This window comes from Pseudorca crassidens, chromosome 4 (assembly GCF_039906515.1).
Source record: "Pseudorca crassidens isolate mPseCra1 chromosome 4, mPseCra1.hap1, whole genome shotgun sequence".
Classification (NCBI taxonomy): domain Eukaryota; kingdom Metazoa; phylum Chordata; class Mammalia; order Artiodactyla; family Delphinidae; genus Pseudorca; species Pseudorca crassidens.
The window spans coordinates 114,110,914-114,131,544 of NC_090299.1; the positions used below are offsets into that span (position 1 = coordinate 114,110,914).

Consider the following 20,631-nt stretch of genomic DNA (forward strand, 5'->3'; position numbering starts at 1 on the left):
TATCTCTTCAAATATTGTCTCTTATTCTGCCTCTTCTTCTAAACCTCCAATTAAATATGTTATATCTACCCACTGTATCCTATATGTCACTGGTTCTCTATGGCAATTTTCATGTTTTTATCTTTTCATGCTACATTTTGGATAGTTTCTTCTCATTTTTTCCTTCAGTTCTGCAATTCTTAAGTTGTGTCCAATCTGTTGTTAGACCCACCTATCTTTTGTTTTTAATTTCATTTATTGTATTGTTTTATTTGTATAAGTTCTGTTTGATTCTTTTTTTTTTTTTTTTTTTTTTCTGTACGCGGGCCTCTCACTGCTGTGGCCTCTCCCGTTGTGGAGTACAGGCTACGGATGCGCAGGCCCAGCGGCCATGGCTCACGGGCCCAGCTGCTCCGCGGCATGTGGGATCTTCCCGGACCGGGGCACGAACCTGTGTCCCCTGCATTGGCAGGCGGACTCTCAAACACTGTGCCACCAGAGAAGCCCTGTTTGATTCTTTATCAGATCTGCTATGTTGCTTTTATAGTTTCCTCTTCCCTGGAGATATTTTCAAGCTTATATATTATTTCAACATAATAAGCATGGGGACTTCCCTGGTGGCACCGTGGTTAATAATCCACCTGCTAATGCAGGGGACACGGGTTCAATCCCTGGCCTGGGAAGATCCCACATGCCATGGAGTAACTAATCTGAGAGCTACAACTACTGAAGCCCTCGTGCCTAAAGCCCGTGCTCCACAACAAGAGAAGCCACTGCAATGAGAAGCCTGCACACTGCAACGAAGAGTAGCCCCAGCTCGCAGCAACTAGAGACAGCCTGTGCGCAGCAACAAAGACCCAAGGCAGCCAAAAAAAAACCCCCCAAAACATAATAGGCATGGAGGCCTGATATCTCCTGGAACTGTTCATCGTGTGTGTTGATTCTCACTTGTGCTGGCTTTAATTTATTTATGTGCCGGTCATCATGTTTTAAAAAATATCTGTAGAAACAATCAGAAACCTAAGATGAAATAATGATTTTCATCTGATTCTTCCAGGCACTTGAGGCCCTTCACCTTTCTAGGACTATCTTAATCTAAATTCTGAGATTGAAGTTGCCTTAACCGCCCAGGTGAGGAATCTGGGTTATCTCTTGCCTTGAGAGTGTAGCCCTTTGGAAGACCTTAGTTTAATGGAGTATTGAGGTATGAGAGTCTCCGCCTGGGGTTGGACCTACGTTTTTGGCTTCTGTGCCCTTTGTCCAGTAAGGCCATTAAACCCAGCTAGGTTTGCTTCTCCAGGTTTTGACCTTCTCTTAGATTTTAGCCAGGTAAATTTCTCATTATCTTTTAAACTCTTTCAGTTCTTTTAAGAAGATTTGAAATAATATTTCATCCTGCTTAATTTTCTTCAGAAGGATTGGTTTGAATTATTTAGGCCATAGTTGCTGAATGCAGAGGCAAGTAAATATTTTTTGAAAAATTATACAGGAATACCTCATTTTATTGCACTTCACTTTACTGTGCTTCCAAGATGTTACTTTTCTCACAAATTGAAAGTCTGTGGCAACCCTGCATTGAGCAAGTCTATTGGCACCATTTTTCCAATAGCATTTGCTCACTTAATGTCTCTGCAACACATTTTGGTAATTCTCAAAATATATCAAACTTTTAAGTTATTATTATATTTGTTATGGTGATCTGTAACCAATGATCTTTGATTTACTACTGTAATTGTTTTGGGGCACCGTGAACCATGCCCATTTAAGAAGGCAAACTTAATAAATGTGTGTGTTCTGGCTGCTCCCCTGTCTCTCTCCCTCTCCTCAGGCCTTTCTACTCCTTGAGACACAACAATATTGAAATTAGGCTAATTAATAACTCTACAATTGTCTCTCAGTTTTCAGGTGAAAGAGTCACATATGTCTCAATTTAAATCAAAAGCTAAAAATGATTAAGCTTAGTGAGGAAGGCATGTCCAAAGCTGAGATAGGCTGAAAGCTGGGCCTCTTTCACCAGATAGTTAGCCAAGTTGTGAATGCAACAGAAAAGTTCTTGAAGGAAATTAAAAGTGCTCCTCCAGTGAACATACGAATGATAAAGTGAAACAGCCGTATTGCTGATATGGAGAAAGTTTTAGTGGTCTCAATAGAAGATCAAACCAGCCACAACATTCTCTCAAGCCAAAGCCTAATCCAGAGCAAGGCCCTAACTTCCTTCAATTCTGTGAAGGCTGAGGGAGGTGAGGAAGCCACAGCAGAAAAGTTTGAAGCTAGCAGAGGCTGGTTCTTGAGGTTTAAGAAAAGAAGCCCTCTCCAAAACATAAAAGTGCAAGGTGAAGCAGCAAGTGCTGATGTAGAAGCTGCAGCAAGTTATCCAGAAGATCTAGCTAAGGTAATTAATGGAGGTGGCTACAGTAAACAACAGATTTTCAGTGTGGATGAAACAGCCTTCTATTGGAAGATGCCATCTAGGCTTTCATAACTAGAGAGAAGTTAATGCCTGGGTTCAAAGCTACAAAGGACAGGCTGACTCTCTTGTTAGGGGGTAATGCAGCTGGTGACTTGAAGTTGAAGCCAATGCTCATTTACCATTCCAAAAATTCTAGGGCCCTTAAAAATTATGCTAAATCTACTCCACTTGTGCTCTATAAGTGGCACAAAGCCTGGATGACAGCACATCTGTTTACAACATGGTTTGCTGAATATTTTAAGCCCACTTTGAGAACTACTCCTCAGAAAAAAAGATTCCTTTCAAAATATTACTGCTCATTGAAAATGTGCCTGGCCACCCAAGAGCTCTGATGGAGATATACAATGAGTTTTATTTTATTTTCATGCCTGCTAACACAATGCCCATTCTGCAGCCCATGGATCAAGGAATAATTTTGACTGTCAAGTCTTATCAAAGAAGTACATTTTGTAAGGCTATAGCTGCCATACATTGTGATTCCTTTGATGGATCTGGGCAAAGTCAATTGAAAACATTCTGGAAAGGATCCACCATTCTAGATGCCATTAGGAACGTTCGTGATTTGTGAGAAGAGGTCAAAATATCAAATACCAGTTTGGAAGAAGTTGATTCCAACTCTCATGGATGACTTTGAGGGGTTCAAGACTTCAGTTGGGAGACGTGGTGGAAATGGCAAGAGATTTAGAATTAGAAGTGAAGTCTGTTATTTGTTTCTATGTGTCTGAATTGCTGCAATCTCATGATAAAACTTTAACGGATGAGGAATTGCTTCTTATGGATGAGCAAAGCGGTTTCTTGAGATGGAACCTACTCCTGTTGAAGATTCTGTGAAGATTGCCAAAATGACAACAAAGAATTTATTTTTAAAATTTTATTATTTTATTACTATTTTTTATTGGAGTATAGTTGTTTTACAATGTTGTGTTAGTTTCTGCTGTACAACGAAGTGAATCAGCTATATGTATACATACATCCCCTCCCTCTTGGACCTCCCTCCCACCCCCACCCCCATCCCATCCATCTAAGTCATCATAGAGCACTGAGCTGAGCTCCCTGTGCTATACAGCAGGTTCCCACTAGCTAGCTATTTTAACATGGCAGTGTATAAATGTTAATCCTAATCTCCCAGTTAGTTCCACCCTTCCCTTCCCCCACTGTATCCACATGTCTTTTCTCTAGGTCTGTGTCTCTATTCCTGCCCTGCAAATAGGTTCATCTGTACCATTTTTCTAGATTCCACATATACGCATTAATATACGGTATTTGTTTTTCTCTTTCTGACTTACTTCACTCTGTATGACAGACTCTAGGTCCATCCACATCTCTACAAATGACCCAATTTTCTTCCTTTTTATGGCTGAGCAATATTCCATTGAATATATGTACCACATCTTCTTTATCCATTCATCTGTAGATGGACATTTAGGTTGTTTCCATGTCCTGGCTATTGTAAATAGTGCTGCAGTGAACACTGGGGTACATGTGTCTTTTTGAATTATGGTTTTCTCAGGGTATATACTCAGTAGTGGGACTGCTGGGTCATATGGTAGTTCTATTTTTAGTTTTTGAAGGAACCTCCATACTGTTCTCCATAGTGGCTGTACCAATTCACATTCTCACCAACAGTGCAAGAGGGTTCCCTTTTCTCCATACCCTCTCCAGCATTTATTGTTTGTAGATTTTTTTGTTGATGGCCATTCTGACTGGTGTGAGGTGATACTTCAGTGTAGTCTTGATTTGCATTTCTCTAGTAATTAGTGATGTTGAGCATCTTTTCATATTACTTGTGATTGGTCTGTTTATATTTTCTAATTCTTCCTCATTCAGTCTTGGAAAGTTGTATCTTTCTAAGAATCTGCCCATTTCTTCCAGGTTGTCTATTTTATTGGCATATGATTGCTTGTAGTATTCTCTTATGATCCTTTATATTGCTGCAATGTCAATTGTAATTTCTCCTTTTTCATTTATAATTTTATTGATTTGAATCCTCTCCCTTTTTTCTTGATGAGTCTGGCTAAAGGTTTATCAATTTTGTTTATCTTCTCAAAGAACCAACTTTTAGTTTTATTGATCTTTGCTATTGTTTTCTTCATTTCTATTTCATTTATTTCTGCTCTCCTCTTTATGATTTCTTTCCTTCTACTAACTTTTTTGTTTTTTGTTCTTCTTTCTCTAGTTGCTTTAGGTGTAAGGTTAAATTGTTCATTTGAGATTTTTCTTGTTTCTTGAGGGGAGATAGAATTGCTATAAACTTCCCTCTTAGAACTGCTTTTGCTACATCCCATTAGGTTTTGGGTTGTCATGTTTTCGTTGTTATTTGTTCCTATGTATTTTTAAAATTTCCTCTTTGATTTCTTCAGTGATCTCTTGGTTATTTAGTACATATTGTTTAGCCTCCATGTGTTTTTGTATTTTTCCTGTAATTGACTCCTAATCTCATATCATTGTGGTTGGAAAATACGCTGGATACAATTTCAATTTTCTTAAATTTTCCAAGGCTTGATTTGTGACCCAAGATGTGATTTATCCTGGAGAATGTTCTGTGTGCACTTGAGAAGAAAATGTATTCTGCTGCTTTTGGGCAGAATGTCTTATGAATATCAATTAAATCTATCTGGTTTATTGTGTCATTTAGAGCTTGTGTTTCTTTATTTTATGTCTGGATGATCTGTCCATTGGTGTAAGTGGGGTGTTAAAGTCCCCCCACTATTATTATGTTACTGTTGATTTCCCCTTTTATGGCTGTTAGCATTTGCTTAATGTTTTGAGGTGCTCCTATGTTGGGTGCATAAATATTTATAATTGTTGTATCTTCTTCTTGGATTGATCCCTTGATCATTATGTAGTGTCCTTCCTTATCTCTTATAACAGTATTTTTATTTTTTTTATTAATTTTTTTTTGCAGTATGCGGGCCTCTCACTGTTGTGGCCTCTCTCGTTGCGGAGCACAGGCTCTGGACGTGCAGGCTCAGTGGCCATGGCTCATGGGCCCAGCTGCTCCACGGCATGTGGGATCTTCCCGGACCGGGGCATGAACCCGTGTCCCCTGCATCGGCAGGCGGACTCTCAACTGCTGCTCCACCAGGGAAGCCCAACAGTCTTTATTTTAAAGTTTATTTTATCAGATATGAGTATTGCTACTCCAGCTTTCTTTTGATTTCCATTTGCGTGGTATATCTTTTCCCATCCACTCACTTTCAGTCTGTATATGTCCCTAGGTCTGAAATGGGTCTCTTGTAGACAGCACATATACGGGTTTTGCTTTTGTATCCATTTATCCAGTCTTTTGGTTGGAGCATTTAATCTATTTACATTCAAGGTAATTATCAATATGTATGTTCCTATTACCATTTTCTCAATTGTTTTGGGTTTGTTTTTGTGGGTCTTTTTCCTCTCTTGTGTTTCCCGCCTAGAGAAGTTCCTTTAGCATTTGCTGTAAAGCTGGTTTGGTGGAGCTGAATTCTTAGCTTTTGCCTGTCAGTAAAGCTTTTGATTTCTCCATTGAATCTGAATGAGATCCTTGCTGGGTAAAGTAATCTTGGTTGTAGGTTTTTCCCTTTCATCACTTTAAATATACCATGCCATTCCCTTCTGGCCTGCAGAGTTTCTGCTGAAAAATCAGCTGTTAACCTTATGGGGATTCTTTTGTATGTTATTTGTTGCTTTTCCCTTGCTGCTTTTAACATTTTTTCTTTGAATTTAATTTTTGTTAGTTTGATTAACGTGTGTCTTGGTGTGTTTCTCCTTGGGTTTATCCTGCCTGGGACTCTCTGCGCTTCCTGGACTTGGGTGGCTATTTTCTTTCCCATGTTAGGGAAGTTCTCAACTATAATCTCTTCAACTATTTTCTGAGACCTTTTCTCTTTCTCTTCTTCTTCTGGGACCCCTATATTTCGAATGTTGGTGTGTTTAATGTTGTCCCAGAAATCTCTGAGCCTGTCCTGTCAGTTCTTTTCATTCTGTCTTCTTTATTCTGCTCCTCAGCAGTTATTCCCACCATTCTGTCTTCCAGCTCACTTACCTGTTCTTCTGCCTCAGTTATTCGGCTATTGATTCCTTCTAGTGTGTTCTTCATTTCAGTTATTGTTTTGTTCATCACTGTTTGTTCTTTAGTTCTTCTGGGTCTTTGTTAAACATTCCTTGTATTTTCTCAATCCTTGCCTCCATTCTATTTCTGAGATTTTGGATCATCTTTACTATCATTACTCTGAATTCTTTTTTAGGTAGGTTTCCTATTTCCTCCTCATTTGTTTGGTCTTGCAGGTTTTTACCTTGCCCTTCTGTCTGTAATGTATTTTTTTGTCATCTCATTTGTTTTGATGGGTGGGGCTGTGTTCCTGTCTTACTGGCTGTTTGGCCTGAGGCATCCAGTACTGGAGTTTACAGGCACTTGGGTACAGCTGGGTCTTGGTGCTGAGATGAGGACCTTGGGAGACCTCACTCTATTTGATATTCCCTGGGGTCTGAGGTTCTGTTAGTCCAGTGGTTTGGACTCAGTGCTCCCACCACAGGAGCTCAGGCCTGACCCCCAGCCTGGGAACCAAGGTCCTGCAAGCCATGCGGTGTAGAAAAAAAAAAAAAAAATGAGAGCATAACAATAACAAAGAATAAAAAATAAAACTAGAAAAATAAAAAATATATTAGAAAAAAATAAAAATACGAATGAAATGACAAGGCAAAACAGAACCACTACAGAAGAAAAAAAAAAAAGGCCAGAAGAAGCCTTGGGGGTGGGGCCTAGGCACAGGACCCTCATGGCCAGAAAAGGCCTTGTGGGGTTGGGGTCATGGCTTAGGCTCAGCCTAGACAGTGGGGGCCCCGGAGAGTGGAGGTAGAGGCCTGGGACCCCAGCAGGCTTGCCGGACCCAAGCAGTCAGGGGAGATGCTAGCTGCGTTGCCCTCTGATCCCCCAATCCCCCAGAGGTCTCTCTCTGTCCCCACTGATCCCTGCACCATGGGTGGGCTCCCCCTCTGGTCATGGAACTCCTCTCCTTCCCCAGCCACCCCTCACGGGTGCCAGTCCCCTGCTCCCTCCACTTTCTCTCCCCCCTCCTTCCCTGCCACATCCTACCTGGTTGTGTGGGTACTTTTCCTGTCCCTTTAGGGGTCCGACGTCCCCCACCAGAGCCTGGGAGTTGCCCTAGTTGTGTCAAGAATTTAGAATATTACATAAACGTAGTTGGTAAAGCAGTTGCAGAGTTTGAGGGGTTGACTCCAATTCTGAAAGAAGTTCTACTGAGCAGGGTAAAGTGCCGTCAAACAGCCTTGCATGCTACAGAGAAATCCTTCATGAAAGACAGACCTCCTTGGTGTCTTATTCAAGAGACTGCCTCAGCCACCCACCTTCAGCAACCACCACCCTGATCGGTCAGCAGCATCAACATCCGGGTAAGACCCCCACTGGCAAAAAGATTATGACTCACTAAAGGCTCAGATGATGGTTAGCATTATTTAGCAATAAAGTATTTTTAAATTAAGGTGTATACATTTTTTTTTTAGACATAACACTATTGCACACTTAATAGACTACAGTTATAGTGTAAGCATAACCTATATGTACCAGGAAACAAAAACAATTTGTGTGACTCACCGTATTGCTTTATTGCGATCGTCTGGAACTTTACCTGCAATATTTTTAAAGTATATGTATGCCTGTATGGCCTGTATGCCTTTTATCTTATTAGGTATATATGTACACCTGAATACTCTTACACTATATGTAGGACTGCACTAATGCATGGAAATGTAAATATGTAATGCAAATTTAAAAAACAGGGCATGATCTTAGCAGTGATTTATCGAGTAATTCTGAAAACCTTTGACATCTTCATGTAATGCTTTTTTTTACTTTCTTACGCAATAAATGCAGTTAATCAACTGTGACCGTTTTCTTAATCAAGTTATACTAAGAGTCTGCATACCTTTCCCAGGAGAATTGTCAAGAGAGCAGTAGTAAATGCCTGTATATTTCCTGGTTAAGAGTGTCTGCTTGATTTTTTCTACTAAAGGCAGAGAGAGAAATTTGCTCCTTGGTCTTTAATGAAGAGAAGAATGATTTTATTTCACCAAGTGGCAAATATTTAACACCAGTAGAATTTTAAAAGATTCACGTTCAAGAAAATACAAAACCAAAACCCTACAATGGTAGTACCATGAATCTTGGCTATGGGTTGGTGAAAAATCCCTGTACCTGCCACCAACACCAAGACCCTTCTCTCCTGGGGTCTGGGATACGTGGGAAAAACAAACATAAACAAAAAAACCAAACTCCACAATCAGTGAATTGGTAATGGAATGTTATGTCTGAATTTGTTATTGTCTTGGATGGAGAATCAAAGGAAAATAACCCTTTTGCCACGTCTATATCTTGGTGTTCTAAAGCATCATGTTAATAGCAATTAAAATAACTTTAATTAAATGAAAAAGGGAAGAAAACTTCCTGGCGGTCCAGTAGTCAGGACTCCTCGCTTTCACTGCAGAGGGCCCCGGTTCAATCCCTGGTGGTCGGGGAATTAAGATCCCACAAGCTGGGCGAGTGGTGACGATAGGTCAAAGTGGAGATATTCTTAGTTATGACAGGCTCTAAGTCCTATTTTTACATGGATTGTAACTAAAGAATAAATACATGAAAAAATAGACATATTTTAAATGAGATCAAAGGTGTAATTTGGGGGTCTCTTTATTTCTGAAGTCATTCAAATGCATAATTAAAAAATTATAATTATATCCATAAAAATATTTTAAAAATCACTTTTTTCCAGATTATGAAAGTAACACACACTCAAAAATGCCTTTTGTTTGTCCTTATCTCCAAATGATGTGCTAGGTATAGTTCTAAACTCCTAGGAAGAAGTAATAAAAATTCTTGGACTTTTTTTCTGTATTTTGTCTGATAGAAATCACACATTAAAAAAAATCTGTACAAGCTAATGAAAAAATTGTTTCTTAGATTTTAACTGGCATTATTAAGTTGATGGTACAACGCTGATTGTAGACGTTCTGATTGACAGCTATATGCCTTTGATTAATAGAAATGTCACTACATAATGAGAGCAATATATGTGACATGTACAGCCATTCAAAACATACAGTTTATGGGGAGAAAATACCTAGTGTTTCTTGGTAGTGAAAAATATTGGAAGTACCCTAAAATATTTTAGTCCTCACTGTCACACCCTCCCTTCACCCTTCTGCCTGTATGGTGGTCTAAAGAACTTTTATGTCCCATACGTCTCATGGTTCAAGGGTAACCAAAGTAATCACTCAATTCCATAGGACAGGGACTTCCCTGGTGGTCCAGTGGCGGAGACTCCACGCTCCCAATGCAGGTGGCCCGGGTTCCATCCCTGGTCAGGGAACTAGATCTCACATGCCGCAACTAAAAGATCCTGCAAGCTGCAACTAAAACAAAGAAACCCGCATGCTGCAACTAAGACCCGGCACAGCTAAATAAATAAAATAAATACCATAGAAAAGCTCTCTCATGAGAATGAATAGTTGCTTCAGATTATCTAGGCTCCAGTTTCATCAGAGGAACAAGAATGAATCAATTGTTTTAAAAAATACTTATTTGGTTGCACTGGGTCTTAGCTGTGGCAGGCGGACTCCTCAGTTGTGGCAGGCATGTGGGATCCAGTTCAGGGACTGAACCCGGGCCCCCTGCATTGGGAACTCGGTCTTAACCACTGCACCACCAGGGAAGTCCCAAGAATGAATGAATTATAATCAAATGCTACTTTCCTACAAAAGACTTCAGCACTCACAAATGAGACTGCTGACCAATCTTAATGCTTAGAGATCCCTCCCAGAAGTGGCAAACACTGAATCTAGTCCTCAGAGATGCTTGATAGACTCCAAAATGTAATGAGTTACTTTCAATTAGCCAACTTCCTCAATTTGAAAAATCAGGGGATTATGGTTTTCCATAAGTCCTTTTATGGGGTTGGCCCTTCCTGTCTCATCAATAAAACAATCACCCTGTATTTGTTCACCAGCCAGCACACAAACTTCTGAGAACATTTGAAGAAACTTCCTTTGGGTAACCACATCAATGATAGCAAATTCAATAAATTTTGGAAATTCCCTGACAGTCCAGTGGTTAAGACTTGGTGCTTCTTACTGCTGTGGGGCCCGGTTTGATTCTTGGTGGGGGAACTAAGATCCTACAAACTGCATGGTGTGACCTAAATGAATGAATTCTAGTCAATCTGTCACAGTAAGAGCCAACTTCGAGTCTTTTAAAACTAGATAGCTTTCAAAGTAGTTTATCATTTCCTTGAGACATTTATATATAGCCATGATTTTTTTTGTCTTAAGAAAACTCATTTTAGTCAGATTCTCAAAAGGAGATAAGCATTGGAACAGTATGAGAAAACCTGTCTGCAGTACAGTGCTTCTCACATATTTATAACACATGCTAGTCTTTGATAAAGCAAACTCTTAAGCATTGTTACTTGAAATTTTTAGATTTTAAGTAACAAATCAGAGACTGTTGAATATCCCTTCCCCAATCACACTGAGATCATGATATACCTCCTCAAATGGGGGTACTCCTCTTGAATGAGTAGACCAAAGAATAAGGTCAGGAATTAAACTGCCACTTAAAGCAACAATCTTTAGGATGTTCAGCATTACCCTCTAATCCATAGAATACCACTGTATTCTTTCTTACAGTTTATAAAACACAGTGGTTAAGTCAAAGTTTCCACTTTTTTCTATTCAACCCAAACTCACTGAAATCCCACATCTGACTATTTCAAGACAAATATAAAACCTCAACCAATCCTAAAGGAACAGCCTACATTTTTATGGCAATACACTTTTGAATGACTTTACATGAAAACAAAGTTGTATTGCTTTTGCTCAGAAAGTTGAGACCACAATAGATGGCAATTCTATTAAGTTGGAAAGTTTGAGAGAGATTTTTACAGAATGACATTTTCTGACTTCGCTTAACACTAGGAGCAATTCAAATGGCAGAAACACGCGCGCGCGCACACACACACACACCTGTAACTAAAAATTGCAGTTTATATAAAATTACATTTAAAAGTGCAATTATAATTGCAGTGTCCTTGAATCACCTTTTTCATCAGTGAAACATAGTATCCTGTGGTGGATATCCTATCAAATACTTGCAACCTATAGCAATTAATTTCTCAGGTTTTTTTGTATTGAAATTTGTAAGATTAGCAAAGGGTCCAGTTACTGTCACCATTATGAAAAAGATGCATGGAAGAGAATGAAATAAATGCTCTGCTCATCCATGTTAGTATCCCAATGACAGTTTAACTCTTAAATCCCTAATCTTGTAAATGTAGCCATCAGACTACAGAATACTAACATGTTAATCAACAAAACTGCTAATTAGGTTTCTTTCAGGGTAAGTAGCAACACATACAACTTGCTCAAAACAACTCAGGAAGCATATTTAAGAATATACAGGTTAATTATGTTTGTCATAGGTACTTCAGTTTTTCTAAAAGACCTCAATAATCTCTAGATGTATTTCTTCAAAGTCATATATATCAAGACTTGACTGAAGAGTTTGGATTTTGTTTAAAAAGCCTTTATTCATTTTTGATCAGGGAAAGGACAATCTCAATGTCAACTTGTCACCTAATCATAAATTTGAACTTACAGGATTCACTGCCCTAAAGACACTGCACCTACTGACTTTGACAAGATAACTTAAAATGAAAATCTCCTTTCTGTTCCCTAAGGTTGCATGTTGAACAAATCAAACAATCCCTTGCAACAGCCAACATTGGTACTTGGCCTAGGTGTACGGTCAAATAGCGACACAGGAGCAAAAGGCCAAAAGCATTGTAACTTGATAGCCCAGCAAGTACAAACATCATCAGAACAAAGAAAGTTGCAGGCACCAAATAAAACAAGGCAGGTTCATTAGCATAAAAAAATTTACACTTGGTTGAAGGTGAGGTCAACTATTCCACATATGAACTTGTATGCCAATCCTAATGGCTAACATGGAACCACAGAAACAAAAACAAAAACCTTAAATTCAATAACTACACTGAACGTAAAATTCAAAACTTGAGTTTACCCAGGACATCCTCCAAAATCTACAGCTAAAACTTTTAATGCACCAGAAGATCTGTTGTAATGACATGACTTGGTCACACTTAGATTTGCATTTACATAAGATTTAAGGGATATCTTTCCCCACTATTCCTTTTACGTTTGAATATGGATATGCTTAACTATTCAGCTCATGCACTAACTGCGCTAAAAATGATGAAACTCACTACCATGATTTTTTCTAAGAACTCACACCACGTAACAGTTAACACCCAATACAGCTTCCTAAAAATGCCCCAACAGAAAACATTTTGTTCAGTTTGGTGCTTGCTGTGACATAATACCAACAGAATAGTATACAATTAATTTAGTTACTCATCCACTACGTCATATATTTTAATCTAACTTTTGTTCAAATTTTAGTAACTTCATACCTATTTGCCAAAATCCTTGTGTTAAATGTAACTACATCTGATATTCTTAAACTGTGGCTCCTATAACACAGTTCAAGTGTTTTTTTCCCCCTGGGTATATTTAGACAGTTTAATCAAGAAAACAAAGTTATGGTATTATGATTAGCCAAAGCTCTTTCTAGCAGACCACTGAATACAGCAAGTCGTAACAAATGCCTTTCCAGAGACAAGAGCAAAGCAAAATATTTTCTATTCATAAAAGGAGCTACCAGCATGCTTTGTGCCATTAAAAAGTTACTTTTCAAAATATAACCAGAAGATTTATGGTCTACTAGAAAGCTTCCACTCATCACAACACTATAACTACGCCACAGAAACTTTCATGACAAAGTCTCCAGATACACAAAGAGAAAACAACATTACTTAAAGGTATGTGGAAGCCTCAGTTAACAGGGAAACGAAGCCTTAGAACACAGAATACATCTAACAAAAAGAGAACAGAGTAGACACTGTAGCTGGCTATTTGTAAAGGACCACAGTTTCTCCCTATGGATCAACACTCCCTACAAAATAAACTGTGCCTTAATTATTGCTTATTTAAAATTACACTTTTACAGGGCTATTTAGTACCTGACGCAGAAAAACAATCACATAAGGAAGCATTTATTTGAGGTTTAACATGAAATCATACAAATAAAATTTGTATAAACACAAATCCACGTCGAGTCATAACACAGATAGCAAAAGACAAAGTAAAAACAAAAACTAATTGGCGGCTATATACAGTTGGACACAGTTGTGTCTTGTACACTAGAAAGTCTTTTACAAAATAATCATCTTAGATCAACAGAAGACCAATCTTCAATGTCGTCCTGCAAGATGGGTTACTTTAGCAATCTCTTCCTAAAAACAAAAACAAAATGGCAATTAGATTTGTGCAACTCTGACAAGCTTTCAAAGGTCCACTTTCATGAATTGTTTTAAGTTCTCACTTTATTCTTTTCTTCAATAATTAAAGATCACATGCAAATTCATTGGCAAAACGCAGTTCGGGTAATTAATAAATTCACCCTGAAGTTCCCAAATGATATTAAAATAAATTTACTTAGAAAATCTGGGAATGCAGTCTTCCCATATTCACAGGTTGAACTGTGCTAGGTTCAAGGTCTACTAGAAACATCTCTAGTAAGCCACGTACAATGCTATTACAAACATGAATTTCTAATAGGCTTGTATTACAAGAAAACAAATTTCTGTGTGCATATGATCTTTAATTTATATCCCAGATTTTAAAGTTCTTGTTTTGGTTTGTAGATTTCACTATTAGCTATAAAAAGAAAAAGCAAGCATTAAATCTTAAATGAACACTTAAAATGAGGCTCCACAATTGAAATACAACACTAAACAGAAGACCAAAATGATTAAGCTGTAAAAAGGCATTTATGTACTTTAACTCCTGTAAAAAACCATTTAAGTTAAGTTTAGACACTTAATCTTCAAAAAGATTAAAAAAGAAGCCAAAGTCTGAAGTTTTCCACTTTAATCTTTACGCTGGTACATGAAGTTGGAAGAGACCATACCACAGGACAGCGTTTTCTGGTGTATGCCTTGCGCTCTGCCCGCAACGTGCGACCCCCAGAGATAGACGTGGTCAGGGTGACACACGGCCTGCAATGAAGTTCCCGCTGGCGGGTACAAACAAGGTATAATGTCAGAGTTAGAAGACAACATTCCTGTTTTCCTTAAGTTGTACCCATTTCAGTACTTTACCTGTTAATAGTTCTAAAAAAGTTTAATTATTCCTCTAGACCACCTGGTACACAAAGCAAACAGAAAAACTCTTAAGTTTTTCTGTAATACTAAAGAAAGTGAGATAAAACTTTAAAGTTAAAGATCTATAGACACTTTAGGCAAAACAGGTTCATAAAGCAAGTAAAAAATTAACAATTTAGTAAAAACAGGCTACATGATATTTTGTTTTCACTTATTTTTCATTTGTCTATTGATCTTTAAATTAAATTAGAATTTCCACTGGTGTCTTGAACTCTTATACACACCTGTTTTCTCCAACGTCCCCTTTTAGTATGGCTGGTAATTATTTTGGTGATTGCCACCCCCTCGAGATGCCTTGCCATAAGTGCTCTGTTGGCCTATTTTGAAAAAACAAAAGATTATGCTTAGCTTTTAATGAAATGGTTTCACTGTATATTTAAAAAACTATTAAATATGCAAAATCCTCCATGGCAATTAAAATAACCAGATATTTTAAAAGTCATTATAAACTAGTCACATATCACATTCTAGAATGTTTGTAATGACTGAAGTCTATCAGTATAAGCTCCCATGACTATTAAATGTCTCAAAAATTTAACTCCAAACACTTCAAGAAATAGAAAACACCCACACACACAGAGTCTCAGAATGGGATTGTACTTTAAACACCGAATTTTAGTACCATTGGTTTATGAAATTAAGTTAAATATTCTTACCACTGTAGTCTGTATATCCCTGTCCATATCCATAGTTCCCATAGTTATACCCAGTATAATCATAGCCGCCATAGCCACTATAGTTTTGATCACCACCATAGGCACTATTGTAATTTCCATATCCTTGATCATAATAGTTATTAAATCCTTGGTTCCAGTTTTGGCCCTGACCTGAAACAATGCACAATGATTGTTAGGAAACAACTTCTGACCCCCAATCCTAACATAAAATGATGCGTTCCTGTCCCTCACTCTGCAAATCTTAAAAAGGCAGAATGGATACCTATATTGCTAACTGACCAAGAAAGTATTATTACAGTTGGCATAAAAAAGGGGGCAGAAAGTCCAATTGTGCCAGTATCAGGCTTCCGAAATTCAATGAAAAATCAGGACAAAGGAGAAGACAGAGTGTTTATCTTTAAAACAAGGACTCCTGCCCTAGAAAACCTATCAGGCCAAAGTGTTCCATGTAATCTTAATTACGTTTAATGGTGTTATTTTCCCATCAGTAATGACACTGTCAGAGTGGCCATTGTTTGAAGAGGTGAAACCAGTAAATACAAAAGCCCACCCACTAAGCTGAGCAGTTTCCATGTTGTAACAGTTTAAATTTGGCTTCACTTTCCTATGGGCTTATTCATATTCCGCAGTTTATAGCTTACAGCATTGAGTCATTGCCCAGGAATTAAGTCTCACCTCGGCCACGACCCCTAGTACCACCTCGTCCACCAGCTGCAGCACCTCTTCCTCCTTTTTGTTGTTGCTGTTGCTGCCTATATACCTCTTTGGGTTGTGCAACTTTGATTTCACACTAAAAACAAAATTTAAAAAGCAAACAGAATTATTACCAATATTCTAATGTCAAGCCATTGTTTTTCTTCTCAAAACAGGTTGAGAAATTTCACTTTAAGAAAAGAAAAGGATATTGTTCATTTACTATAATCAAAATGGCTTTACCTTCCCAGAACCAATTTGATGATATCTGCTTTCTAACAATTTCTTTACTGGCTCTTCGTCTGTATATGTAATAAAACAAAATCCTCTTCTTTCATTTGTTTTTGTATCCATGGGAAGTTCAATATTTTCAATCTGAAATCAAGATACACACTCAAGGTCACCCACTAATGGTAAAAAGCTACCAAGATGTTTTAGAATGCCACAAGTCCTTTTCAAGCTTCAACATAACATGTCATTCTAACGAAATAACTTCTGTATAAACCACTGCTTTATTATCCACATGAAACTAGAGTGATCTGTTTCATCTATGGAGCATTGAAAAGGGAGAGTAAAACCTTATTTAATACCATTTCTTACTCCACAGATGCCACTAGTTAATAAATCCAAACCCTAACCACACCAAAGCATCCTTCTTTTTGCTGAATTAGTTTCCATTAGACACTAGTTTCCATTATAACACAGAAAGCACTGATTAAGGTACGGTGACTGGAAGGGACTTGAGCAATAATTTAATCCCACCCTCATCCAACATTGAGTTTGCTCTGTAAGAACTGGATCAGGGATAAACATTATATAAACATATCAAATGAAAATACACGTAAACGTAAAAGCAGAGCGCACCTCTCCAAAGGCTCCAAAATATTCTTTAATTTGTTCTTCTGAAGTATCTGGGCTCAATCCACCCACAAAAACCTTTTTAGGGGGTTCCTTCCCTTTTAAAGCTTTGGCTCTTTTAGGGTCTATCAATTTGCCATCCAGCTTGTGTTCTTTCATTTCCAAAACCTAAAAGACAGATTTATTTAATCTGACAACATACAAGCAACCCTCTGAACAATTTGCAAGAAACACACAAAAGCACCACAATGCGAAACATGTTCCTACCTTATCAACACTAGCAGCATCTTTGAAAAGCACAAATCCAAATCCTCTTGATCTTCCAGTGACTGGATCTGTTTTAATTGTGCAGTCTACAACTTCCCCAAATCGAGACAAATATTCAGTCAGATCTTTCTTGCTTGTATCCCAGCTCAAGCCTCCAATAAACATTTTACTAGAAATAAAAGTTGTTTTTTAAGGTTAGCAGCAACTACAACGATTACTTAAATTCTGAAATTACGTTTACGAAATAAAAGTATAAAATAAGCATGGGGAAATACATCCTGATGTACAAATAATTTAACCCGTTTACAGACACACACGAAGACCACAAAGATCCCCAAGTTCCTCACTTATTCAAAACGGTGGACACCTTGCTCTCCTCACTGCACAATGCCAAGTTTAAACGAGGCCAACAATACATGGTAAAGATTGTTCCCGACTAGAAAATCCAACTTTCTATACTGATCCCACACAACTCAGGCTCACCGTCTTCCTCAACTATCAAGCCAACGTTCCACCTAAAAGAACTCATCATCAGACGTACTGGGAATCTGGGTACCAGTCGCCTACAGGTTCCCAAACCAGAAGTTCCCTAAATCCTCCCCCTGAAAACTGCGCGGAACCGTAACACAGACACAATGAAGAGGCGGCTGCAGCTGCAGCATGGGGCACAGCGCGGCCGGCCCCTCCCCCTCGGGCCCCACGCGCGCCTGCGCACTCGGGACACAAACGCCGCCGCCCTCCGCCTCCAACCCCTCTGCCCTTCCCCCACCTCCCGCGGGCCTCTCGAGTCACCGCCCCACCTCCGTTTCCTACTTTCCTGTTCCCTCCAACCTAGTGAGGCCCAACGGGCACGCGGGGAATCGACTTGGGGAAAGAACAGGGGCAGCACGCGGCCCCCGAGGGACGAAGGGGTGCATTCGGAGCGCTGGGGGAGGGGGGAAAGAGGAGAAGCGTGCGGTACCCGTCATCCTGCTGATTCTTGCTCGCGTTGATCTTAGATCCCTCTGCAAATTCCTCTATGTTGCTGTACTCGTTCATGTCTTCCATAGCGGCTGAGTTATCGGCCGGGAGGCGCTGGCGTGCAATCCGTGTCGCGGCAGCAGCGGCGGCAGAACGTTGTATGGAGCTGGATTTAAAATGGCGGCGGAAGAGATCCGGGCGCCGCCTGCGCCCTCCCTTTATAGCCGCCCCACCCGCCAATCGGGAGGGCTGCTGGGCGGTGACGTGGCGCTGGGCCCGGCGCGCCCCCTGCCGGGCGGAGCTGGGAGCGAGCGAAGGGAGGAGTGGGGCGAGCTGCCGCGGCGCCCTCGGCCGCCAATGGGAGAGGCTGCGGGAGGCTAAAGTAGCGGGAGCGGAGGGGAACAATGGCGGCGGCACATGGGAAAGCCGGGGCGGGACCTCCATCGCGGCCCTTCCGCTGAGGAACGAGGTCGCAGGTGAAGGGACGCGGGCTTGGGAAAAGAGCGTCAGAAGAGAAAAACGAAGGGGCGAAAAGTCCTGGGTCAAAAATCCCGAGCAGCGTCACAGCCCCTCTTGCCTTGAGAGCCTTTGTCTCTGGCGTCCGGTCCAGCCCACTCCCAGCAAAGAGCCGTCAACCCCGCCTTTTTCCGCCCTCGGTCCCCCAGTGCGGAGCTGCTGCTATCGATTGGCACCGGGGCCGCGCTGCTCCGGAAAAAGGCGGACTGCGCCCAGCGCCGGTGGCTGAGGCGGCGAGCGCGCCCTGCCGTCCGCCGCGCGCACGCGTGTTTTGTCCTCGAGCTGGCTGGAAGCAGCCGAACAGGAAGCGGGCGCGCGTTGGCCCCTCCGGACAGCGGCGCGGCGCGGGGGCCTCTTCCGCTGCCGCTACAGGCGCGCGGGCCGAGGGGGCGCGGCGGGCCTCCCTAGCCGCTCGGCCGGAACCGAGGCCAACGCAGTCAGGCTGACCGGGATGCAAACGGCCTCTGTCGCTGGCTGACGGGAGGAGGGGCGCGGGCCCAGTCGGATTACTGTAAAAATGCAAAAGCGGAGGCCGTGGGCAGGGAGGGGGCTAGGTGCCGTAGAGGGCAAGGGGCACTCACATCCCCGGCGCGCCACTCGCGGGGCTCCCGTCTGCACGTGCCCCGGGCCTCTCCCGCTCGCTCAACCAGTCTGCGGAGAGCGCGCGCCCGCGCACCGGGCTCCCGCGTTCGCTTCTTTGTTCCCGCCCACGCGAGGCCCATTTTGACTGATCGGGTTAGAGGCCCTCTAGCGGCCAATCGACGTCGGTGCCATTACCTCTCCCCGCCCCATCGGAACCTCGCGAGGACCGCCCCATTTCCCTGCCCACGTGGTCTAGGCCTCCAGGCCCGGGCAGCTTGCGAGTTCAAGGTCCCTGTGCTGCGGGTTTCTCTATTTTCAGGGGCGCCGACGTGTCCTCTCCGCCTCGTGCGTCAGGCCGCGCGCGGTTGTGCGCTCCGGGACTCTTTTCGGGGCTGTCGGAAGCCCAGCAGTTTGCTGGGCGCAGCCGGCACGGCCCTCCGCCCTCCCTACCAGTAGGCCGATTCTCGTAGTAGCAGCCGGTGGGGAAATGGTTGTGCTTTCGGTGCCTGCCGAAGTCACTGTGATCCTGTTAGATATCGAAGGTACCACAACCCCGATTGCTTTCGTGAAGGTGAGGGGCGGAAGGGAGCGGGGAAGTTACTTGTGCTTTAAAACAAAAATTTTAAACTATTGCAGACCTTGCACTAGAGACACGAGGCGTGGGAGAAACGATGTGGCTTTGCAGCGGCTCTGGGATGGGAGGAGGTAGTCTGCGGCGGATTGCGGGGATGCTTTTCCTCACCGTCTTCACCTTCCCGCGTCCCTGCCCTCGGTTATTTGCAGGTGGGAAGGGATGGAGGTGGTGGTGAAGAAGGGCCGAGGAGGGCAGGTACGCCGCAGCAAGGTGAAGCGTTGTGGGCGCCGCCCGCCGGGCAGGTGTGCGCCGCGTCGACTCGCTGGTGAGCTTCCGCCTTGTGGCGGGTTGGACCTGGCGTGGCGGCGGCCGCGATCTAGTGGTCCTTGAGGCTTCTAGTCTAGTAAAATGGGAAGGCTGAAGGATGAAGATGACTTTTCAGGTACCCCTGGTGATAGGCGGTAATGGTTGCTCTTGGCCCTTTCCCACTCCTGCTCTTAGTGGCCGAAATGCACACTGTATGTTACTGGACTAGGCTAGCAAACGTCTAGATTCCGTTCATTTTCTTCGAAAAACCATGGAAGCTTAAAGTTCTTACCAAAAGCGTTCCTCCTAGGATGTCAGTGCTAACCAACACTTGTCTATACCTAGTTCACAAACTTACAACTTTGCATTAGAGCAGGTTCCTTTTATATATATATTGTATTTGCCAGGATAAGTAAATATCAAATATTAATATAATTTTTTAAAGAATTCCTCGGGCCTGGT

General features: G+C 41.5%; 2 protein-coding genes across 8 annotated transcripts in view; one reads left to right on the forward strand and one right to left on the reverse strand.

The window, feature by feature from the left end:
- Window positions 1-13,550: 13,550 nt before the first annotated feature.
- HNRNPDL (heterogeneous nuclear ribonucleoprotein D like) lies at window positions 13,551-18,635 on the reverse strand. Of its 5 annotated transcripts, XR_010943107.1 has the most exons (9): window positions 18,193-18,635; window positions 17,232-17,400; window positions 16,971-17,132; window positions 16,350-16,481; window positions 16,089-16,203; window positions 15,393-15,563; window positions 14,961-15,053; window positions 14,484-14,588; window positions 13,551-13,806 (listed from the first exon to the last, which is right to left on the reverse strand). XR_010943107.1 is itself a non-coding variant. In XM_067736385.1 (8 exons), the coding sequence occupies exons 1-7, from the start codon at window positions 18,633-18,635 to the stop codon at window positions 14,983-14,985; spliced, it is 1,263 nt and encodes a 420-aa protein (XP_067592486.1). In that variant the 3' UTR covers window positions 13,551-13,806; window positions 14,961-14,982. The 5 variants fall into 5 exon arrangements, 3 of the variants coding, with proteins under 3 accessions (XP_067592486.1, XP_067592485.1, XP_067592484.1); XR_010943106.1 differs by having other exon boundaries at window positions 14,484-15,053; XM_067736385.1 differs by lacking the exon at window positions 14,484-14,588.
- A 13-nt stretch (window positions 18,636-18,648) lies between these two features.
- Window positions 18,649-20,631, forward strand: part of ENOPH1 (enolase-phosphatase 1) — a 36,392-nt gene continuing 34,409 nt past the window's right edge. The window contains exon 1 of one of the 3 annotated variants that reach the window (XM_067736389.1): window positions 18,649-18,667. Coding sequence is in view for 1 of the 3 variants with exons in the window: in XM_067736387.1 (XP_067592488.1) it covers window positions 19,777-19,860 (84 nt within the window). In the remaining 2 variants the exon portion in view is untranslated. Of the gene's footprint in view, window positions 18,668-19,471; window positions 19,861-20,631 lie in introns of those variants that run through there. The other 2 variants (XM_067736387.1, XM_067736388.1) reach the window with 2 other exon arrangements.